We start from the raw sequence: 23,697 nt of genomic DNA on the forward strand, positions 1-23,697 counted from the left end.
TCTGTTCTTTTGTATGTCTGCCATAGATTATCTTTTATTCTGCGTTTTCCTCACTAATTTGAATAACGTTATTTTACGCGTTATTTCTATTATGTGAAAGATTAGCAATATTCCTGACATTGGATTGGATTTGGTTATTTTAGTTGATATTTCTTCTTATCAAAGAGCTCTCATTAATACAATACATATTTTAAAAGAATATATTAATTGGAGTTGATTGTATGATCTTATTTAAATAAACATATTTTATTTTAATTATGACCTTGTATTAAGACTTATATTTATCACTGTCAACTACAACCAGTTACTGTTCTACAACATCAAGAACATGAAAGTTTTTTATTCATGCAGCAGGTATAAAAAGATGAATACAATTGACTTGTACCACTTTTTATTGATTTCAAACGTAAAATACGAAATAGAAAAAACTGTTCGTCTTTGGTCTATGCGACACGTCCCAGAAGGGCCACTCTGTGAACTATGGTTAGAACAAACTTATACTATAAATCCTTCGTTTGACGAAAGAGCTGAACAAGTTCCATATACGATCAAATTTTATTGGACGCTTAAGGTAAATATCTCGAATAGAGGCTCTCCTTTTAGGTAAAAAAAAAAAAAAAAAGAAAACAGGTATTAATGGACCTTTATTTTTGTAGTGCTTGATTGCCGAGACTGCTAAGAATCTTGCGATGCTAAAGCAAGAACATATGAAAGCTATTAGTGATAATGCACTTACTTCTTCTTTACCAAAAGATAATTTATCTACTGCCATCAACTGTAGTATGCTAAAGTTGACAGAAGAGGAAGATAGGTCGGGCATGTTCCGTTTGAGGCCGTTTTATACCGTTCAGTAAACCCAAGTAGTTTTCTTCATGTTTGATATACAATTTTATTGCTTAGTAGTTAGTAATGCCCAGAGCAATTAAATATCATTCCCTTGACTTTTTTTTTATATTAATTTGACACGACAATTTGCTTTTGCATTAACCGTGTTTTGCCAAATATGAAATAAAAGACAAGAGTTGTGAAACTGAAGATTATATATTGCATTATTAATAAAAAAAAAACCATTTGAGGGTATTTATACTTTTTGAATGCCTGGGACTTTAGTGCTATTTCAATTGATCGGTTGTGTTATTTCCTCATGAGCACCATGAAGAAAGAGCTCGGATATAGGCTATCAATTCGGATTTTGGGATGGATGATGACAAGCATTCGTACAATAGCATCCATCTGAAGCATCTTGTGTATTTGAAGATCTTTGGATGGCGTCATCCTTTCGTTTTGCTTGTAGAAAACCAAAGATAAATAGACTCATAAAACATTATAATCATTGGTTTGGAAACAAATGGATCAATAGTGACACAGGCTTATACGAAATGCAGATTCCATCCAACTTTAGCTGACATGCCATTTATGGAGCAAGATGAAAGTAAGCTCGTACAAACGAAATAACTTTTATGATTTATAATACCTTGTTTTATTGAAAAGGTAAGCAGGATTTTTCTCTTTACAAAGTACATAACAGAAAGAAAAAAGGTAGTTGGTTTGCTATAAGAATGAAAAAGAACATTTGAGTTTTGGGTTTTTATTACTCGTTTTACTGTATTTCTCTATCCAGCTCTTTCCACTCTCCATCAATTTCCTATAAATTTTCCTTTTTTGGCAAGCAAATCAAAGACATTTTCATACATTATTCAAGACTACATAATAATAACAAAACCACTGACAATTGTAAATACCACCAACCAGAGGCCCTTATAACAAAGTTCAACCACCTGCTCTATCTGAAGAGCAGCTAGCTGAACTAAACTCGCTTTTTACAAAGTATCGCAAAAACTTAACATGCCCAGCCTGCAAAACTACCACTACCTTCCACCGACATGGAGCTTCTACGCGCGATCCTACCCAACCACAATTTACGTGCACTAGTTGCCGTAAATACGTTAAGGCGCATTCCATGTATCAACTCGTCCAACTTGCAGCTACTTTTGACGACCAATCCTCTCAACAACCTGACGACATGGACCTCCTATCGAATAATCTAGAAGAATCAAATGATGTCGTGCCACCAACCTCACAGTCACCAACAACTCTTGAGGAACCTCATTCAGTTGTCCAACAATTACAAAATACTGTCGAGTTCCTGACCGCTGAACTCGGTAAGGCCCACCTTGCAATTCAAAACCTACAAAATCAACTCCAAACAATTGCACCTCACGCATCACAGAGACCTATCCACACTGATGTAACAAGCTTTCCTACTGTTACAGAATCCTCAACCAACAACAAGACCCAATTCCCAGATGCTCCTTGGCATAACCCGGCAAAAGTTGATGCCATTAAACAACCTTTACTCCGTCAACGAGAACTTCGTCGTGCTCAACGGGAAGCAGCTGCTGCCCGTTTCTTCCAACCACCTTCACCCAACCAAGGTTTCAAATATTTATACATCCCAACTAAAGTTCGTATTCCTGTTGGTACTCTTCGTACTATGTTTCGTCGCATCGGTGTCAATAATGCACGTCTCCTAGACATTCATTATCCAACTCGTAACACTGCGGCCATTCTAATCCACAATGACTTTGAAACCGAATTCACTGAACTGTCGAAAAAACATCACATTACACTCAATGAGAACTTTGATCCCAATAATGGTTCAATCCTTGAAGATCCTAAGCTTAAATCACTCTCCGATTCTGAGCGTGATGAACTCGCTAAGCAATACCAAATTACAAGACTTGAACGTGCCGTACAACACATCCGTGTTCTGATCAAATACGCTGTAGCTCACTTCTTTTATGAAAAACAGTGGATCTCTAAAAAATTCTACAATTCTCTAACCTCTGATCGTTACCCTCAAGTTTCAAACATTTTTACCCAGACAACATCTCCACTTGAGATCAACCCCAACTCCGCTAACTTAGACAATTCCAGTAAAATAATTACAGACGATGACTTTGACATGTCTGATGATCAAGGAACTCAAACCACCAACCTCTAACCTAACGGATCTTCTCAAAATCACATTATTTAATGCAACTGGAATGCCTAAACAATCTATTTCTCCAATTCTAGAACTTTCTCAAGACTCTGATCTACTTTTTCTCACAGAAACTTGGCTACTCTCACCAACAAGGTACAAAACAACCTGGTCAGAATACCACACTTATGGCTTACCTCTAAACTCCTCAAGAGGCCGCCGCGGACACCTTGGTCTGGCCCTCTTAGTGAATCCACAAAGCAATCTATCAATCTATCAAATTACTCATTCACATCCTTTATTATCTAAATATTCTTTATCTATAATTATATCTAATCGCATTCTAATTTACTGTCTTTATCTACCACCTAACCTAGGAATCGACGAAGTTACCTCTGTACTTAATGAATTACCCTTGCAATACTCCAATACTACTATGACATTATTTTGTGGTGATTTCAATGCTCGCCTAGGGACTTATACGGGGGATACTAGATTTGATCACCGTGGACGAATTATCTCTCCAATTGGATGGGCTCGCACAACCTTACACTGTGGAATCAACGTCTCACATATGGGAAACCTACCTCTTACACCTTTCAAGGAGCAAGCATTATTGACTTATTTTTCAGCAACGTTGACTTGGTGTCACCTTCTTTGACTATTAGACATGATCTTTCCTGGTTCTCGAATCATAAATTAATGACTCTATCATTCGCCCTTCCCTCCAGTTCCAGAGTACAGCTACCTCCCCAACGTACAATCTGGAATCTGAGAAAGCTTAAACAACAACAGACCAGAGGCTCCTACAGGGACGTATTCACGGAAAAGTTGAATATCATACTACCACACCATTCATCTCTTAATTTCCCAAATAGGTCTGTAGCTTGTCAATATATTGATACTATCCATCAACAACTATGTGACACCATTTATGCCAGTCTGGATGAGATATGTGGTCGACGCACACCAGCAAGAGAAGAATGGCTTCGAGATTTCTGGACACCTGCCTTGACTGCTGCGTTCCAGCGCAAAGAACACTACTACAGAAAATGGCGAAAAGCACATGGCTTAAATGCACTTAGACTATGGGTTCTACATCAGGAAGCACAAGCAACATTACGACGACTCATCCTTAAACGGCGACGAGAAACATGGCGTTGTTTTTGTGACCAAATGGCCCAGGGTAATTACACTAAGGCAATCGTTAAATTCAGTCGTATTAGAAAAAACAGAGCTATCAAACCAAGTTTCTCAGCCCCAGAAGGACCACAACATGCGGCCGAAATCATGGCCCAACATCTTGAGCGCATTTTTGATGGTGATCTCCTTCCACATTCGGCTGATACGATTCTCACAAATAATGATTCTACACTTGCCCCTTATGATGTAGCCTCCTGCTCAATTACTATTGATTCAGTCAATAACGCCATAGCCCAACTACCTAGACGAAAAGCACCTGGTGTCGACCATCTCACGATAGAAATGATTGTACCTCTAACAGACAACCTAACACCAATACTTGTGCATCTCTTTCAACTATGCTGGCGATGGGAGTTACACTCCCTTATCTTAGAGAATAGCACAAATCATTCCTACTCATAAAAAATGGCTCAGTAACCGATCCTGGAAACTTTCGACTCAATCAGCTTAACATCCATCTTTTAGAAAAATTCTAGAAAATGCTTATACCTTGACCTTGTCGATCAAAGCCCACCACTCGATATTACTCAAGGTAGTTTCCGGGAAGCTCGTGGTACCCTAGATCAAGCTCTCTGTCTCATTGAGATCTGCTCTATTCTGCGAAAGCATCACCACATTAACCCTACATTGGCCTTTTTAGACATCAAATCTGCCTATGACACCGTGGATCGAAGCTACATTTGGCGAACTTTGCAACCATATCTTGATCCAGCGCTTCTCAACATCCTTAAAAACCTTTTTAATGAAGTACAGATTGAAGTCATCCTTGGTAATGTTAAATCGTCTCGCTTTTCGCCTAAAACTGGTGTCCTACAAGGCTCCATCCTCTCCTCTTTCTTGTACTCTATCTACATCAATCAGCTACCCAACCTCCTACGTGATCACCCGCTTCCACACGAGGCTGAAAAAGATCCGGTCGACTTTGCTCTATCTGTCAACTGCCTTCTTTACGGTGACGATGTGGTCCTCATAGCCTCTTCTGCTCAACTTCCGGCTATTCTACAAAAATGCGAGGAACACAGCTACCAATTGGGATGCTGTTTGAACCTTGCTAAATGTACGATCTTGGCTCTTCCTGAAGATACTCAGTCATACACTCTGTATAACACAATACTTCCAAAACAAAACTCATTCCCGTACCTAGGAATCCCTATCTGTCCAGGTGGTTATCTCCACACTCAGGAACTTATTCAAGGCAACGTCAACAAAGCACTGAAAATAATGAACGAAATGGCAATGATTGGAGTTAATCCCGCCGGATTTGATCGCCTTCTATCTGTTCGTTTCTATACTCAAATTGTGCGTCCACAACTTGAATACGGCCTTGCCATCAGTATGGTGAAGTACCGCGAATTTCAAACAATCGAATCTTGTCAGAACTAGTGTCTACGTCGAATCTTTGGGGGCGGCTCCCGTTCTTTAACTCAAGTGATGCTCCATTTGGTGAACCAGCCTTCAATGAAAAGTCGCGTCCATATCCTACAAGCCAAGTTCATACTTCGATCTCTGAATTTACCCGATGACACTTTATTTTCTCGGTTACTACCATATCTTCGAACCTCTGCAAGTCATTCTCACTGGTACAAGCTTACTTCATCTCCTCTATGGCGAGTATGCTGTAACCAAGACATAGAACATCTCAATCGCCGAACGTTCAGAATCATCTGTCGAAAATACCTCGAGGATTTGTTTCACCAAAATTGTCAGCGTACACGCACAAAGCTTCTGTCTGCTTGCCGTTCACAATCAACTATTGACCCTATCCTCTGGTTATCAATGACTTCCATTGAACGTAGCCGAGTCGTACGCTGGCGTCTTGGTTGATTACCGGGCGGTGTACCTAAGCCGTGTATTTACCATCCAACTGACATGTTCACCCGTTCTCATGCGATTCGGTGCCTACACATGCACCAACGACTACAAATGCCTTCCACTGAACCTGATCCCTTGTCCTACCTTTTAAACAAATTACCAACCAAACGCAAGAACGGTGCTCTCAAACATCCCTCATCAACTCACTCAACCTGGACTGTCCGCTGGCCTACTATCTGCCAAATTCTATTCGAACTCGACTACCTCCATCATGGCAAGCTCCCTTCGGAAACTCCCTCTTTTGGAAACAAGTTGGTAAACTGGCTCAGCAAGACCTAACCTAGTATCCAATCATGCTTTTCCTTTCTCCTCTTCCCTTCTCTGTCTTTTTTCCTTTTTGCCTATCAAAAAGGTTTTTAGCTCTCTACACATTTTTTCGATCTAGCCCGGGCAATTCAATCACAAAAGTGATTATGTGCTCACGTGGGTTTTAATTATTTTATTTTATATAAATAAAAGTCACTTTAATCGTATTTCTCTATCCATTCTGGCTTGTCTGTCAAATGGAGGATGTCGTGCTTTTAAATTTTGTGTGATTCTCCTGCCCTCCTTGCTTTTCTTTGACATTTCTTTTTTTCCATGTTTTCAAAGGTTTTTCAATTGCAACCTTTACATCATTCAATTCGTGCTTATTCCTCTTCAACTCGTTTCCTAAAAGATTTCATGACAACACAAGAAAAAGGACCCATCCAATTTTCAATTGAATCAAAGGTGAAAAATTGAGTTGTCTTGTTTTTGTTTTGCTTACTTTTACTGTAGATTTCACAATCTCTGAATCCTTCTGTTTTGGATATTGTTAATGAATCTCACTTGCATGCACACCATGCTGCAATGAAGGGTGTAACAAACAAAGAAACTCACTTCAAGTATGTAAAAAGAGACCATTGCAACTAAAACTAATTTGACAAAAACGGTAGAGTGACAGTTGTTTCTGATGAATTCCAAGGAAAAGTAAGTGGACAATCATCCATATGACTCGTAAACGTAGCCATTGACTGATTTTTTAATAGTCCTTGATGCAACGTCACCGTATGATCTACAGTCTTTTGAACGATGAACTTCAAAACAAAGGTTTGCATGCTTTATCAATTAAAGCTAAAACGCAAGCAGAGATTGAAAAACAATAAAAAGTAATGTTTAGAACAAAAGAGAGGTACTTTTTAAGTGGGATACTATTTGAGATGTTTGTTATTATATCGTGGACAAGTAATGGCAAATCAATTCGATAGACTATAAAATCCCCACGGATTGCCAATGATGAAGGTATTTCTTAAACTGTTCAGAATCAATCATAGGTGACTGGCCTAGCACAAGGGCCATTTCACAAGTTTCCTTTGTTTGATAATATGACATACAAAAGCCTGACTTGAAACTATCTTCATAAATGGCCAAGAGACGGAATGCCGGAAGAGAACGATCCTTTGATAGAGTCTCAATCCATTCAGCTGTGTCTACCAGATCAAAGTTCATACTACAAGACCTCATTGTGTCAATTACATCTGATCAGCTTTCAGTTTGAGGATTGACGATATGATAAATCGAACTTTCTTCATCTGCTGTGAAATGCGTTGTACAAAGCATAGCTGCTGATGTATAGTCGACCGGGATCTAATTAATCTCTGTGCTTAGCTTGGACACTAAAGCACCACCAGAAACAAAGAGCATCGGGTATTACTCAGAGGTGTTCCAAACGCCATTTTCAGACTCACCAGAGATCTGCCCAACACGCTTGATATAAGGGAAATTCTTTTATCTGGTAAGATAATTAAGAAGCGTTTCACGAACAAACTTTGATTGCACATATCCCATGGGCATAGCAGAATAAGAGTCGAATGGAAGTCGTCTTTCTTCGATTTTGGGCCTAGGGTAGCACTAACCTTCACACTGGATATAAATTGGACATGTATTGGGTTAACCTGACGATAGGCAAACTTGAGCAAGTTATAAAATGGCGAGATACATTCTTTGTCATAGTGTTTGATGACTATGTTAAGTTTTCCAACGTTCAATTTGATAAAGAATACCTGTCTGGAGTTCATAGCCATCTTCATTTGCTTGATTTGACGAGACAATCTATGATATCAACTTTTCTGCTTTTATGAATAGTAATTTTGCTTTTTATCTTTTTGACAGTATGAATGCACATTCTTTTAAGTGCTTAGTGACTGCTTCTCTGATCAAAGATGGTTACAGCAATGCAGTTAGGGAGAATCAATTCATATAATGACAATCTATAGGCAATTGGCTCTTTTGCTAAATCCTCAAACATCCCTTCCGTCACTTTTTGATTCAGATGAAACGCTTTTTCAGAGACCACATCATTCTTCTTGCTCCACTGTTTCTTGTAGTGAAGGGCATTCGAAATGATCACGAGCGAGCGTCTGGGATCCCTTTTTCAGGTAGGGTGCTCCTTTTCCAATCGTCATATATGTAGCTTTCCATCATTAGCATAGAGTGTACATTCATTGTGCACAAATAGCCAAGTAGGCAAAGAACGAATAAAGAAAATACGACCTTCAGTTGAAAGCAAGTGATTTTTTATGAAAAAGTAAAAGTAATTTGATATACTGTATAATCGCAGTAGAACCAGTTGTGCTACTTTATGCAAAAACGAAAAACAGGGTTTGAAATAGAGAATAAAATAGTTTATGTAGAGGTGAGAGGATGATTAAATAATACAATTTACATGAAAAAGAGGATTGAAGGGGGGGTATGATCTATTTTTGAGAGGCACTACTGATGCTATGTTCAGGCGTTTGAACTGCGGTCGATGGGTCTGTTTCCATCGTTTGCATCGGATATCTTTCAATGATCACCGGCTCGATTTCCTTGTCTTGTTTTGTACGCGTGTTCTGAACCAAGCTGGGGGTGGTATGGACCGTCGTCGTACTACCGCTCAATTCTTTTTGCTGACTGTAATCCAAGACGGGCTCCTCCACCAAGTTGGGTACGCCCTGGATGACGGTATGCTTATCAGACATCAAGAGCTTCATGATCTTGTTACGGAAACGATGTTTCTGGACGTGGTTACCACTGCCTGCAGCGATCGAACGTACATCGGGATCGATGTGGCTGCGACGACGGTAACAATCAGCCTCTTCATCTTCTTCAAACGGAAGATAACCGTAGGCTCTTTCACCCATCTGAGCCCAATCGGTACCGATGATTTCATCTTCATCGACCAGACGGAGTGCAAGTGAGGGGATCTTGTTGATGATGACCAAGATGATGTAAGTGACTACAAAGGACCAGACAGAGACAGAGACAATGGCTGCTAATTGATAGGGTACTTGCATCCAGTGGCCGTCTAACCAACCACCGATAGGGATGGATTCAAGTGATGTGCCTTCAGGATAACCAAGTGCAATGATGTTTTGTTGAGCAAACACGCCGGTCAAGACCAAACCAACAAGTCCACCAATGTAGTGTACTAACGTGAGAGTAAGCAAAAGAAGAAGAAAAGAAGAAAAAACTGTTTACCTCCAAATACATCAAGGGCATCATCAATACGCATTTTGTGCTTGTAATAAATAGCAATATAACACACAACGGAACCAATAGCACCAAAGGCAAGAGAACTCGATGGACTCACAAAACCAGAGCCGGGTGTGATAGTAGCCAGACCAGCGACGGCACCAGTACAAAGACCAATGATACTCCATTTACGAGTATGACGATAATCTAAAAGGACCCAGACAATAGCAGCAGTACAGGCAGACAGATGAGTACAGACAAGAGAATTGACACTGCGAGCATTAGCTGCTAAAGCACTACCGGCATTAAAAGCAAACCAGCCTATACAAATGAAGAAGAGGATCAGAAAAGAGCATATAATTTTTATAGATGCTTACCAAACCACATCAAGGCAAGACCAAGAAAGACAAAGGAAACATTGTGTGGCGTGTTTACATTTTCATGATAATCACGACGTTTTCCGATGACCATCGCATAAGCAACAGCAGCTAATCCACTAGAGATGTGAACAGGTGTTCCACCAGCGTAATCCATGACACCCATTTGGTATAACCATCCGTGAGGACCCCATACCCAGCAAGTGATGATGTCTAATCCAAGTTAATATTTTTTTTTGTTATTGAAATCTAAAATGATTACCATAAACAACCGTTGTCCAAATAAAAATGAAAATAATAGCAGGACCAAGCTGTTGATAATAAGTAAAATAAATCGGGTATTATTTTGTGTGCAACTTACAGACATACGCTCAGCTGCAGATCCAAAAGCAAGAGCTGTGTATAACAAACAAAGGATTTAATTGCTAGACCCAAGATCATATCTTATCTATTGTGTTACCTGGTGTGAGAGCAGCAAACATGGCTTGAAAGATCATGTAAGCAGTCGCAGGAATCGTTTGACCTTCCAATGCAGGCTTCATGCCCACACCTCTTAATAAAAAGTTGGCTGTGATAAATTTAGCAGAAAGTTTTTTGATATTCCTTTTTTTGTTATTACCCGAGTCACCAATAAATCTACCGCCTGTTTCCGAAAAAGTAAGAGAGTATCCAATCAGGTACCACTGTTTGATAAGATAAAGTAAGTTTTATACTCCGTTTATATCGTTTTATTTTTTATTTTTTTTCTTACTTGAAATGACACGACAGCAACAGAGAGTACGGTCAGGTACATGAGTGAAAGTGCATTCTTTGCTCTGGCAAGGCCGGCATAAAAGAATCCAAGAGCAGGTGACTGTATTGAACTTGTTTAATAAATGGTGATTGTCAATCATAATCTTTTACCATCAAAAAAACTAAACAGGCACAAATCATGACCCAAGCTGTATCACCATTATTTAATGAATACGTTGGTTCAGTAGTTAAAGTGGAATTATCAGCCATCTTTAAATAAAAGTTTATTGTAAGAAGTGAAGATGATAAAAAAAGTAAAAAAAAAAGTAAAAGAAATAAGGCTATAATTTATATATGTTTTCAATTCATTTTACTGATAAGACAAGGATAAAGATAAGTTAACAACCGGATCTTTAATCTATTTTTTTTTATGTTGTACTGAACTCACACAAAAGATTTGAATAAAAGAGAAAAAAAAAAGATAGAAAAGCGGGGCAATTTTATAGTTTTGTAGATCTTGAATCAATTCACCTCATTCGCTTCATCTTTTTCTTTTTCTTTTTTATATAAAACAAAGGAAATCAATCACATTGAAAGTCAGTAAATATATTTTATTTCCTTTCTCGAGTTTCAGTCCCTCTTTTCTATCGTTTAGCATGTGAAACCAAAAATAGAAAAAAGTTTTTATTACGTTACCCCCGTGCTGTTTCGTGGTCTTGTATCATTCAATTGACAGCCTTGTAAAAGGCAATAGGATGTTTATTGTTTTATTTTACAAGTCGGATGAGTCAGGCTGTCTCTTCAAGCATCTATCAAAGGCGCTTACAGAGTGTTCAATGAAATTTCAAAGTTGATGGATAAGAATATTGTTACAGGCATCTGTTATTCTTGTTTGTAAACCTTTCCTTGCTCATTGAACTGATTACCCCTTGCAGTCCATCACTTACTTCCCTTGCTCATCAAAATCACTGTCTTGGCTGTTTTCATACATTTCCTACGTTACATGATAGCAATTATCAAATAAATAGAAAAGACCAAGCAAGAAGGGCTGGACCATCTCATTAAAGTGGTTTTCTTCAAAAGATTCTGATGATGACAGTGATGAAGAGAAGTGAAAGTTGATAGCATTACTCACTGTTACATTACGAAGGAATAAATGAATAAGTTTCAAGCAATCTTTATTAAAATCAAATAAATTATTCAAAAGCGCTCGGCTGAAGTGATTCCTTCAGAATAACAACCGACCACACCAAAACTGATATTAAGTGTACATGCGGTATATGAACTAGAGTATAAATAGTAAAAGCCTCTTTTTCATCGTATTAAAAGCGATTTAACGACGTCTGATGATCATAAATACTTTCTTTCAGTTTAAATCAAGAGTAATGACTACAGCTTTTTGTATGCCTCAAGTTATTTCTTCAAAATAAATAGTCAACATAAAGAACAGCACATTAAAAATATTTTTCATGTGAAAAAAGGATGTTTTTCAGATGCTACAAGCTTAGTAAGCCTTTCAATCAAAATTAAAAAGCCAGTTATTTAGTAGACGTATGTCGATAGTACTCAATCAAGTGTGGTATATGTCTGTTTTGTGATAAACAGGCGCAACTCTGAATTGGTAAGGCAAAGTCTATCACTTTTGCATAAAGTAAGGAAAATGGTTACGCCTCCATGGTCATTCAGAGGCTAGCTCATGCTTTGTAACTCAGTATTATCCTAGGTAAGACTATAATCATGTACTGTTCTTTTGTTGTCTAATAAAAGCTTTTGAATTAAATGGTACATTCAAACAAAATGGGAAATAGCTTTGCAAAAGTTCTACTTTGGCCACAACTTATCACAAAAATCTATGTTTAAGTCACAAATACTTGCAGCAGCGTATATTGGATAGAGTATTCACTTCCAAATATGATTGTATATTCGTAAATACATTACGGTCATGGATATATTTATTCATTTTATCCAAGTGATGGTATCACCATAGATTATTGAACACTTCCCATTATATAAAGCCTATTCACACAGCACGAGAAATAAGTGATTATATGAGGATGCTCATTCTTGAATAAATCTTTTGAATTAATATTACTCATGTGCTTTGCTTCAATAGAGAACATAAGTTACAATTGCACCATTATATTCATCATCCATAAACGGCGCCATGTTTCTTACTTGTGTGAGTCTAATATAGCATGTACTGTTACTCAATATGAACTACAGCACAGTGCTTGCGGCACCAAATGGTTGTTTTGTAAAATCCAATTAGCGGGTTTATTTATTTCAATCGGTGCCTTTTCTTTTTTCCTTCTTCTTATTTAAAGAGTTTATAATGATCACCATTTTTTTATGTGAAAACAGCCAGGAGAGTGATTTGATGAGCAAGGAAAGGTTTACAAACAAGAGTAACAGATGCCTGTAACAATATTCTTATCCATCAACTTTGAAATTTCATTGAACACTCTGTAAGCGCCTTTGATAGATGCTTGAAGAGACAGCCTGACTCATCCGACTTGTAAAATAAAACAATAAACATCCTATTGCCTTTTACAAGGCTGTCAATTGAATGATACAAGACCACGAAACAGCACGGGGGCAATGTATCAAAGGTACGCGTAAATTATTATTCTAAATAAATTACATAAAAAGCAGTAAAAGTACACAATTGATGTTTGAATTTGAGTGTAAAAGATGTAAACAGCTTGTATGAAATAATACAAAATACATGTATTTATAGTGAATGCCTCGTAGAATTGATTTGTATCTAAAATTAACAAAGTATTGAAAAAAGCAAAGTCTTTACACCTGTTTTAGATTAATAAAGTATTAAATCTCATTATTTGCAACGGGAATTCCCGGTTTCTTTGACTTTCAGGGACACAAATAAATGATGAAGAATAAATAAATAATAGAAATAAATCAACCTCAAGGATCTTGTTTTATTCAGCCTTCCTTCATATCTGACCACGATTTGTTCAATAATACACTTCAAATATGTTTCAATTCTTGCTATTTTTATAACCCCACAATTAAATGAAAAAAGAACCCAATAAAATCAAAAGTTTACAAATTAAAATTGCTATCAGCAAAAGCTTGACCAATCATATCGTACTTTTAATTCGGGGAAAATAAAGATGAACATTGTTGAAGAGGATTTTCTATAAGGTTTATTTAAAGAAATGCTTTGTTTTAGATTTAAGTTTGTATTCATGAGGAATATCATCATTGTGTTCTAATACAGCACAAGCCATAAATTCCAAGAATCTTTGGCCGTACTGCGTTGGTTTAACTGCAGAAATACCATTCTTATCCTTTGTTGTCATTGTCTTGAAGACATGTTCTGACTTCTTCTTCATGTCGTAAGGAGTCAAGATATCAATGATACCCAAAGAGTAAAGTACAGGTAAGGGCCTATTGTTTTCATCTGTTGCTTGGAAACCACTTTCGTCAGCATAAAATATACAATTACGGCGGCTAAATTTGTTAATGAGTACGAGAAATATCATTCAGCGGATTACTTACTCTCGAACCACTTTAGGTAGCTGAGAAACATCAATCTTACGTAGATTGGCTTCAGCAATCGCTTCACGAACAACTTGTAGTTGACTTGTTCTACGTCTCATTTGAGTAATTCTTCTTTGGATGGATTTTGTATTGGGTTGAAATGTTTGAAGGGTCGTGTCACGAACTTTGTCCTTGTTGCCTCTCAACATGTCATGGACACCCACCAATAGACTGTAATCCATAATGTTCAATTGGGATAATAACTATAAAAAAAAATATGAATTGCGTATTTCAAAAAATGACCATCATCTCTTACTGTAACATCTCGAACTAATTGGTTAATAAATAATTTTCTTTTTTGTGGACCCAATTGAAGTTTTCTTTGTCTCTTTTCCCAATTCAAATCTTTCATGACCGCATGTGGATTCTTGCGGACTTCTTCTTCAGGCAAGAGACGACCGAGAGTAGAACCCTATTGGATGTGAATAAGCTTTATGATTATAATGGCTGTTTACCTTCAAATCATAAGTCTCATGGATATCTTTACTAGGTGGGAACACGTTACTCATGACAACAAAATGAATCTTCTTTCCGTGAGGTAACTTGATTCGATGTAAGCCATAGTAGCGACATAAAAGTGAATTGGGGTTTTTAGAAATGTGCTATAAATAGGGTTGAGTTTACAAACAGGTGAACAGTGTTACTGTTACTTACGTTATAATAATCTTTTAATATATTTCTCATAAATTTGTGTTCAGTGTAGTGAATCGTTTTAATAATGAAACGATAGTCTCTAGAGTAATAAAAGAAACTACCACTTTTACCAGGTGAACCCAATTCACTCAGAATATATTTACTCGTCAATGAAATCTATAAAACAAGGTCAAACACAACACATCACACAACCATTCTTCCTACCAAATAGTCGGCAGGATCAACGCCAAACTTTTCCCTTAAATGGCGAAACACCCAAGGAGCATAATCTTTAAATTTAAAATCATACTTTGCACCTGGTGTCAATTCATCACCAATCACATCAAACGCCAATTTATGGGCTGCCATAAAATCCTCGTCTACCAATTCTCGATCTATCTTGGCAGTAACTCGACTGACAGCGATACGAATGCCCGTAAGCATATTATACATCAGCACATAATTCCTGTGTCCTTCAGAGATACGTGTGCCCATCAATACTTTATCATCACTATCATCTTGTAAAAGTCTTGAGAGTCTTTTAAATGTCTTTCTTCTTGTAGTCAATTCCTTTTGAAACTCTTCTGAACGTTTCATCAAGTCCACTCTTTCTTTGTCTTCTATCAATTTCCTTGTTGATTTGAGTGTGTAACCAGTTGAATAATGTCTTAAACGGGGTGGTTTCGTATTGGTTACACTGGATTCATCATGAATAGAAGTAATGGTAGAGTGGCGTTTCAATATGGATTGTTCAGCAACAAGTTTATCCTCTTGGTTCTTGTTATTAATACTATTATTGTTGTAATTATTAGAAGCGGGAATAGGTGGTATGGTTGTTACTGGGCATATGTCTGAATTGTTGTTATAATTATTAGGGTTTATTTTATTCAAGATGTTATTATCTATTGTAGTAGTTGTAGTAGTAATGAGTGACATTTTTTTTTCTTTACAACAAAAAAAAGGAAAGTATAAAGTAAAGAAGAAAAAAAAAGAAAAAGAGAAAAATAAAGAGAAAAAGAGTGCAAAAAAAAAAAAAAAAAAAAAAAAACTTTATTTATCAGCACACACGAAGGAGATGAACATAAATGGCGGTTTCTTAAATAGAAGCCAGTCTGTAACTTCTCCAAGTTTGGTAACCTGTACGACGATAGAAATCCACCAGCTCTACCCAATCCACATAAGATTTAATCACACCACGTTCCTTTAGTATCTTATTAGCATGAGCCACAATGCCCAAACCAATTCCTTTTCCTCTGTATTCTTCAGCAACACCTACACATGCCATACCTCCACTTAAAGCACCAAACATCTCTGTCCAAATCAAGTCTGTTCTAGCCTCATGCGATCCTTGGGCGGTATACAAAATTAAACTGGCCACTATCTCTTCTTTATTATTTCGTGCAACCAGTAAGTCTTGATAGTCTCCCAATTGGGCATGATGACGAAAGGTAGCTGTCCAAAAATCAAAATAGGTCTGCTCAAATGCCATCAAGTCTGCACACTCTTTCTCGTCCTTGAGGGTTTCGAATCGAATGCCTTCCTTTTCCATACGTGTAATAATATCCGTCGGCATCTCGTAGCCGCTTAAATCTCCCATTAAATCCCAGACCTTGTTTCCAAAAATATACCCTCGGCGCTTAAAAAAGTCCAATTCATCTTCGTTGGGCAAACCACAAAAGAAGCGTGGATAGGTTGCTCCCAATTGCACTCGTTGGATTCCTCTCTGTCGAAACAGGGCCAGACAGTGATCATTCAGTCTACTGCCAATACCTTGTCTTCGATAGTCTGGATGGACCATCAAAAGTGCGAGCTGTCCCTCGCTCTCGACCTGCTGCGTCGCTGCAAAGCCAATGATGCGCTGGCCGTCACGCACGACGAAATGGGAGGGCTGCTTCATCTGAACAAGCACTTTGGAAAAATGAGAAAAGGAAAGAGGCCAAGTCTCGCCCCAGACAGATTGCCAGAGTGCATAGGCTGACTCAAGGTCCTGTGCTTTCTGAAAATCATCTACCTCAAACCTGGCGGCCTGCGGTGTGTTGGGAAGGCGAACAGGAAGGCGTTTTGGACAAGAGCTAATTTCACCAAAGAGCATGCGTACAAGCGCCTCGTGAGCAGGAGGCGTGTATTCAAAAGTGACCAAATAAGTGCTAATGTCAGGAAACACCATCAGATCATACGGGTTTATCACAGCCGCCACAATTAACTTCTTGGCACATGTCTTGGCCAGCTTCACGAGCTCGGATTGGAACGGGTAAAGATTTGCATTGGCTGTCCCCACGATCACATAGTCCGCTTGGCTGATCTTGCTCGTCAGATTCTGATAGGTGTCTTGATTAAAAATGATGTATTCAGTCAAAGGATGACGACGGTGAAGAGAGGCATACATTGAATTGAATGGCTCAGGTTCCGAATCAATCGCGAGTGTCAAAGGGACATGCGCAGCCAAGAGCAAGATTTTGTCAGTTGGCAAAGGTCGAATGGGCAGTAACTTGTCCTCATCACGGACCACCGCAGGCACTTGGTCATAACAACGATCACTGAGCTCCAAGTGCGATTGGCATCCAATCACACCCAGATCCTTTGTCTCGAGCACATCTTTCCAGTCCAGGAATTTGTCTTTCATTGCCGCCACACGGTTCAGAGAATCCCTGATGCTTGCTGGGTTTAATCGACCAGCGGTTATTTCCTTTTGAATCAGATCTACTGCCTCTTTTTGAAACTCAAGCGTGTGACAGATCATGGCGATGTCATTACCAGCTTCAAGTGCCATGAGAGCGCCTTGAGCCGATCCCACTGTTTGCTTGACTGCGTCCATTTCCAAGCAATCTGTCACGATCACGCCCTGATACCCCAGCTTTTGACGCAGCAAATCGGTCACAATCTCAGACGACAGACTCGACACAACCTCCTTCCCAATCAATTGCGGTAAAGAGATGTGGGCTATCATGACAGATGAAGGACACGCATCTCCTTGGGCCGAGATGGCCTGCTTGAAAGGAACGAGTTCAACTCTTTCCAGCTCTTGCAGGCTTTTATCAATCACAGGCACATCCAGATGAGAATCCGTGGCAGTATCGCCATGTCCGGGGAAATGCTTGATACAGGCCGCAACACCCTGCGCTTGATATCCCTCAATCTGAGCACATCCCAACTGCCCTACCCTGTCTGCGTCTTCGCCAAACGAACGCACGCCAATGACAGGGTTCAGTGGGTTACTGTTCACATCCATCACCGGCGCCAGGTTCCACTGGATACCCAAACTCAACAGTTCCTTGGCCGTGGCTTCTGCCACCTGGTGGGCTACTGCTGCTGATCCAATGGCACCCAGAGCCATGCCGCCCGGTAAATACGTCCCACTGGCACCCAGCCGACGGACGACTCCGTTCTCTTGGTCTACAGCGATCCACAGCGGACGTTCATGACCCGCCTCCTTGGCTGCTCTCTGTAAGGTCTGTGTGAGTCGTTGGACTTGCTGAGGAGATTGAATGTTGCGAGAAAATAAAATGACGGATCCCAAGTTGTGATGACGAATGAGGTCTAAAATGCCCTTGGTAGCCTCAAGACCATCAAAGCCGCACATGAGTAATTGCCCGACTTGTTTGTTTATGTCCATTGCTTTTGTCATTTCAAGATTTAAGTTGTGAATATAAAGCAAATGAGGAATTTTTGTTTATGCCAGTCTGTACTACGACGAATAAAAATGAGTCCTAGATTTTCAAGAGAGGAAAAAAAAAAAAAAAAAAAAGAGAGAGAGACTAATATAAAGCGTATTTTTTTCCCTGGCTTCTTTGTTTGGTGTGTATCATATGGTTTGACAATAAGGGGTCAGAATGACTGTTACACATAGCACAATACACGTTTATATGCATTGGAATCATTGATAACCAAATGCTTTTTTTAATAGTCTAAAAATAAGCATAAAGTTAAATATAAACAGAATAGAAAGCTAGAATCTGTGTCTGATGTATAAGTTTAATTTTTTTTATGTAGGTCTAGTGAATATATTAATCCTGTACCTGATAGCTTTACTCATTATTGGATATATACATTGAAAAGTAATAAATAGAAAATGATACTAAATTGAAAGTATATATGCTTAATTATATCTTCCAACTGTAGTAATAGTACAATAATAGCATAAACACGACCTTCTAATCATTCAAGGTTTACTCGAATGAAAGATTGAGCTAAAATCAGCATTTACTTTATGATCTAAACCCAACTATTCTTTCTAAATTCGGAAATTTTTACAAAAATATCCGTTTTTTTTTTTTTTTTTTTTTTTTGTGTATGAGGGTTTTATTGAAGTGCCGCCTTTAGACGCACACTGTAAGAAAACAGTTAAATATATAGAAGTGTGAAGTTAATGTGATATCTGATTAATGTCTTTAAATTTTTCCTGATACAGACTTTCTTGATGTATTCTGCGAAGGAGTATAGTTGCTCTAGCAGCTGCCTCATTTGGCCAGAAGGGCGAGCCATCAAAAACATGTTTCCAATGATTTCTCCATAAGCACAGTATTTGATTCGTTTCTTTGAAACAAACTTTGTCACAAACGAAGGTTGGATTTTCTCTCTTGCTGCTGCTCTCTCTTCCTTTGTTCTTTTTTTGCTGATCTTCTCAACAAACTTGTCAAGCTCAGACTTTAAAAAAAAACTTAGTACACTATTATTAATATGGACAATTCATCTTCAAAGCATTACCTTGACAAAGCAGAAGGCATCTATTGCCGAGGGCAAATGGATCAGCTGGTGCTCTTCCTCAACCAAAGAAAAGCGACTGAATGCCATGGGCATATAAACTCCATCTCCAACGAGTCTCATCTCAAAGAGCGTGCATTTAAAGCCTATTAAAACCCATTTATCAATTACATGTTCTAGTAAACAGCATAGGCAATGAGAACATACCCTCAATCAAAAGACCAAGAGATGTGGGGGTTTCCACCCCAAGGTACAATTGATCATCAACTGATCTTTTGAGCAGCTTCATCAACTTCACGATGTCGTCTTCGGGTTGATATTTGCTGCTTGTTTTAGGGCGTTTAACTTCAATGAAGAAGTACATTTCACTCTTCTTCACTTTGGTGCCGATCATGAAATCAGGCTTCCTGCCACTCTCGGTGGACTTGTTGATCCTAGGTATAAATGCATATTTTGCATAAGTTAGTGTGATAAGCAGAGATGGTTAAGTGTATATTTACATAGCATAAATTATCTTTTCTTGGGTGTTTTTCAGCAACACCCTTCTAATGATTGGCATGAGGTATTTTTCTGCAAATGTTGCTTCAGACGATTTAGCAATGGAAGCACGATTTTGCTTCAACTGCATAACTACACCTTTGATGATGGCCATTGTAGCTGCATCATCCTCGTTATCCTCGTTAACGGACTTATATCTAGAGTTAATTAAAGAAAATAAATTCCTAAGTAAACCAAACTTACATCGGCTTCTCTTTGGCAGTACAACAATGCCTTAACAGGCCCAAGTTTGACTTTTGGCCTTTTGTCACTGATGGCTGACTTCAAGGCACTGCGCTCATTGTTGTCGAGGAATTGGGTGATGCTTCTGGTTGAATCAAATTGATTGACAGGGAAGACATGGCTCAAAGCGCTAAGCAAATGATTTAATTTGTATGAATGTCCAGAGACAGGTTGTATACTACAAATCTCTTAAAGTACTTACAGAATCCTCATGCTGTTGATGTCACGATTTTTTCCACTTCAACAATCGATCTTCGTCGAAATCTGTCTAACTCCTTGGTAATGTTGATGCTGTCAACAATCCACTAAACACATCGGTTAGGTATGTTTCAACTATATTCATTTACGCGTAAATTTACCTACTCCTTAAAATTCCACTCTTTTTTTCCATTTCCATAGAAATAATTATTTTTTTTTGTTCGCTTTACTTCTGCAGAAGAGATTGACGAATCAGAGCTAGGGCTCTCAGCTAAAAAATATATTAGTAAGTATAGTCATAGTTTCTGTTGATAAGTCTAACATACATCTTTCTCTCTTTTCGTTATTGAGTATATTAATAGTTGGGGATTCAATTTTAATTTTATGGAAGTTGAACATCGTAGAAGATAATAGATAAAGGGTAAAGAAGAAAGAAAGAAAGGAGAAGGGAAAGTTTTTTGGTACGTTGTCTTTATAAGCTTTAGATGAAACGTTTAGTCAGTTTGTGTAATACTTCAATCTCTTACCTTCCTTGTGTCTATTTTAACATCCATTTCTGGTAAATCACACTGCACTTTTCATTTATACCCATTTTTCTTCTACTCCCCTTTTTTATTCTATTGTAGCAATGATGTCTCAATGCAGGAGTCGCGAAGCTCGCCTGTTAAAAATAGCTGCTTGTTGGTAGATACAACAAGATGTAACAGAGATAGACATTGCGCATTAAAGACCACGTCTTATCACCAGCTGAATACAGTCGTACCCTGATTTAAGGAATGGAATATAAGGAACGATTTCTTACCACCGAGTTGCGGTTACCGCTTATCGTTCCTTATTTTGGATTTAGGGAATAAGGAACGCGTTTCGAAGAAGCGTTCTTTACAGTAGCCGCTCTATTTAAGGGTGTCTGGTTTAAGAGTATTTTCTATTCACGGGTGTATTTCTAAAGAACGGCATAGGTCCCCAGCATAAATACCATTATACCACTATTCTATTTAAGGGTGCAAACCAAATATATTTACCACTAAATAGAAAAAAATTTTATAAGTGATAATTTTTTGGAGCACTCTAACAATAATTTTTTTACTTTGTAAAATAGGATCAAACTGTTTACTCTTTTGACTTATTCAATTCAGCACAAAAGCCAGCCAATCTCATTCGAATTCGGCGATGTAATTTACGATCAAGGTCGTCCAAAGGAACTTCGTACATGAGAATAGTTTCATAGGCTTCTTTCAACCGTTTTTTACACTCTACTGTATCAACAAACTGCTCATCTTGCTCTGTGTTGTCATTTTCTTCCGTTTCATCTACGTTGCCTTCTGCCGCTTCTTCATTATTAATAGTACATGTATAACATACTATCATCTCGCTTTCAACTGCTTCAAGGTTCAACTGGCTAACATCAGTAACTTTGTTGTCAAAGTTCTTGGGGAGATCTGGGAGCATTCCTTTTGTTGTTTCTGATTTTACTTTAAGCCATGCATTAGCTAGAAAAAACATAGCCTGAGCTTGATTCATTTTGTAAATATTTGGATTATCCAACTTTTTATTGATATACAGACACAAAGCACGATCGTATTGCTGGGCTCGGAAGTGTGCCTTAAAGTTGTCGATAATTCCTATGTATGCAAAATATTAATGAGGAAACTGTAAAATAAAAAGACAGATTATATAGCATTTTACCAACAAATAATAGGCTACCTGCATCAAGAGTCTGTAGCTTGCTAGTCGTGTTTTCTAGGAGAAATATCAATTTAATACTGTTGAGCGGAATTCTTATTTTATGAATGAACGCATTATCCAAAAGAAGAGCAATTTTTTGATTCTGTCTTCCAAAGGCAACATTTAACTTTTTCACATATGTTGTCATCCAAGCATTAGTAGAATAATGGTATTCAATTTCATGTTTTTTTCCAATTGCAGTCATGGATAACAAATTAGCTCTTGCTTTAAAACATTTGGGGCTCTTGTGTTGTCCGATAACAACTGGGTGCCCTTTGTAAGCCCCATCCGAGTTACAGAGCAACCCAACTGTCAGACAGATTTTACTTTTTTTTAGGTCATCAAGCGACTCGAAACATATGGTTCTTCTTGGTGGTGACTGGTAACATAAACCTGTTTCATCAGCGTTCATAACATCTGCAGGATCGCATGGCCCAAGAAGTTCTTCTATCTTCCTCAATTCGTTCTGAATGTTTTCAGAAGTGATGTCTACTGAGGTGCTTTCACCATGCATTAGCCTGTATTTACTCCAATTCGCTTAAAAAGTTTGGTGAGCCATTCAGAAGAAAATGAAATTTCATTTTCAAGAATTCTATACTTCACTCAAGCAACATGTCTTACATATCGAAGGAATGAGTATCGATTGACTGGCAGATTGTTATTGTTCATGTCTACAACAAACTTTACTACTTCATCATCAAGTTGAGGATAGCGTGTTGTTTTTATACTTTTGCCATTATTGACAACATTATTATTACTATATAACGTTTCAGCATTGTTGAAAATGTTTGATATAGTCTGTTGGACAAGTGATTGATCTAAATTGAATTTCTTCATAGCCCATTCACCTAATTCTGTTTCATTAAGCTGGCCAGTAACATTTTGATCCAACAGCTCAATTTTTTGAGAAAGAAAGGCGTACATGTTTATTTTATGTCATACATTTATTCTCATCAAAATTATTTTGAGTCTACGACTCGTATATTATCCTTCCAGCAATTTTGATCAAGTCTTAAGCAAGTTTTGACTTGTTAATGTTCTTACACAATTACCAAATCTATACCAACCGACAGTGGCCTATGTGGAAACATATTGTACAAACATGTCTATAATGTAGCTACAATACATATTAAGTGAGTTCAATTTTTTAACAGCTACGAGTTTCGATTTAAGGGTATGTTCTATTTAAGAGTGGATATTCCAAAAATTTTGGCCACCCTCCTCATATATTGAATCAAAATGAGCCATTGGGGGAAGTGGATGATTCAGCGTTCATCGATGCCTTCTGTTCGCAGCCTCAATGGATCAATCACAAACCTAAACCATTTCGGTTGTTTCTAATACAGCGACCTCTACCATCATCGGCAATGTCACCAATACCAACTTCAAAGTGGTCACTTTTTTGGAAGATGCCTGTTTCGCCTGAAAGCCGGCCTTTATAGTATCGTCTATTCC

General features: G+C 38.1%; 11 protein-coding genes across 11 annotated transcripts; 5 read left to right on the forward strand and 6 right to left on the reverse strand.

Annotated features, from left to right (window-relative positions):
- Positions 1-364: 364 nt before the first annotated feature.
- On the forward strand, positions 365-854 carry RO3G_11183 (uncharacterized protein; the record flags this gene model as incomplete). Its single annotated transcript, XM_067665767.1, has 2 exons — positions 365-571; positions 657-854. The coding sequence occupies 2 exons, from the start codon at positions 365-367 to the stop codon at positions 852-854; spliced, it is 405 nt and encodes a 134-aa protein (XP_067521868.1).
- Positions 855-1,960: 1,106 nt separating this feature from the next.
- RO3G_11184 (uncharacterized protein) lies at positions 1,961-3,004 on the forward strand (the record flags this gene model as incomplete). The annotated part of the gene is made up of 1 exon (XM_067665768.1): positions 1,961-3,004. The coding sequence occupies one exon, from the start codon at positions 1,961-1,963 to the stop codon at positions 3,002-3,004; it is 1,044 nt and encodes a 347-aa protein (XP_067521869.1).
- A 1,587-nt stretch (positions 3,005-4,591) lies between these two features.
- On the forward strand, positions 4,592-5,569 carry RO3G_11185 (uncharacterized protein; the record flags this gene model as incomplete). The annotated part of the gene is made up of 2 exons (XM_067665769.1): positions 4,592-4,599; positions 4,663-5,569. The coding sequence occupies 2 exons, from the start codon at positions 4,592-4,594 to the stop codon at positions 5,567-5,569; spliced, it is 915 nt and encodes a 304-aa protein (XP_067521870.1).
- A 540-nt stretch (positions 5,570-6,109) lies between these two features.
- Positions 6,110-6,337, forward strand: RO3G_11186 (uncharacterized protein; the record flags this gene model as incomplete). Its single annotated transcript, XM_067665770.1, has 1 exon — positions 6,110-6,337. One exon carries the CDS (start codon positions 6,110-6,112, stop codon positions 6,335-6,337), a length of 228 nt encoding a protein of 75 aa, XP_067521871.1.
- A 300-nt stretch (positions 6,338-6,637) lies between these two features.
- On the forward strand, positions 6,638-7,185 carry RO3G_11187 (uncharacterized protein; the record flags this gene model as incomplete). The annotated part of the gene is made up of 3 exons (XM_067665771.1): positions 6,638-6,769; positions 6,818-6,928; positions 7,069-7,185. 3 exons carry the CDS (start codon positions 6,638-6,640, stop codon positions 7,183-7,185), a joined length of 360 nt encoding a protein of 119 aa, XP_067521872.1.
- A 1,590-nt stretch (positions 7,186-8,775) lies between these two features.
- Positions 8,776-10,911, reverse strand: RO3G_11188 (uncharacterized protein; the record flags this gene model as incomplete). The annotated part of the gene is made up of 8 exons (XM_067665772.1): positions 8,776-9,488; positions 9,539-9,853; positions 9,910-10,122; positions 10,172-10,220; positions 10,271-10,305; positions 10,370-10,592; positions 10,661-10,762; positions 10,813-10,911. 8 exons carry the CDS (start codon positions 10,909-10,911, stop codon positions 8,776-8,778), a joined length of 1,749 nt encoding a protein of 582 aa, XP_067521873.1.
- A 2,897-nt stretch (positions 10,912-13,808) lies between these two features.
- Positions 13,809-15,435, reverse strand: RO3G_11189 (uncharacterized protein; the record flags this gene model as incomplete). Its single annotated transcript, XM_067665773.1, has 6 exons — positions 13,809-14,115; positions 14,164-14,408; positions 14,462-14,617; positions 14,661-14,807; positions 14,860-15,015; positions 15,064-15,435. The coding sequence occupies 6 exons, from the start codon at positions 15,433-15,435 to the stop codon at positions 13,809-13,811; spliced, it is 1,383 nt and encodes a 460-aa protein (XP_067521874.1).
- A 499-nt stretch (positions 15,436-15,934) lies between these two features.
- Positions 15,935-18,418, reverse strand: RO3G_11190 (uncharacterized protein; the record flags this gene model as incomplete). The annotated part of the gene is made up of 1 exon (XM_067665774.1): positions 15,935-18,418. One exon carries the CDS (start codon positions 18,416-18,418, stop codon positions 15,935-15,937), a length of 2,484 nt encoding a protein of 827 aa, XP_067521875.1.
- Positions 18,419-19,702: 1,284 nt separating this feature from the next.
- Positions 19,703-20,532, reverse strand: RO3G_11191 (uncharacterized protein; the record flags this gene model as incomplete). Its single annotated transcript, XM_067665775.1, has 4 exons — positions 19,703-19,973; positions 20,040-20,227; positions 20,281-20,449; positions 20,522-20,532. The coding sequence occupies 4 exons, from the start codon at positions 20,530-20,532 to the stop codon at positions 19,703-19,705; spliced, it is 639 nt and encodes a 212-aa protein (XP_067521876.1).
- A 980-nt stretch (positions 20,533-21,512) lies between these two features.
- Positions 21,513-22,447, reverse strand: RO3G_11192 (uncharacterized protein; the record flags this gene model as incomplete). The annotated part of the gene is made up of 3 exons (XM_067665776.1): positions 21,513-21,541; positions 21,699-22,139; positions 22,204-22,447. 3 exons carry the CDS (start codon positions 22,445-22,447, stop codon positions 21,513-21,515), a joined length of 714 nt encoding a protein of 237 aa, XP_067521877.1.
- A 398-nt stretch (positions 22,448-22,845) lies between these two features.
- RO3G_11193 (uncharacterized protein) lies at positions 22,846-23,166 on the reverse strand (the record flags this gene model as incomplete). The annotated part of the gene is made up of 1 exon (XM_067665777.1): positions 22,846-23,166. The coding sequence occupies one exon, from the start codon at positions 23,164-23,166 to the stop codon at positions 22,846-22,848; it is 321 nt and encodes a 106-aa protein (XP_067521878.1).
- Positions 23,167-23,697: the final 531 nt, after the last annotated feature.

The sequence above is a fragment of the Rhizopus delemar genome, genomic scaffold (assembly GCF_000149305.1).
Source record: "Rhizopus delemar RA 99-880 supercont3.9 genomic scaffold, whole genome shotgun sequence".
Taxonomy (NCBI): domain Eukaryota; kingdom Fungi; phylum Mucoromycota; class Mucoromycetes; order Mucorales; family Rhizopodaceae; genus Rhizopus; species Rhizopus delemar.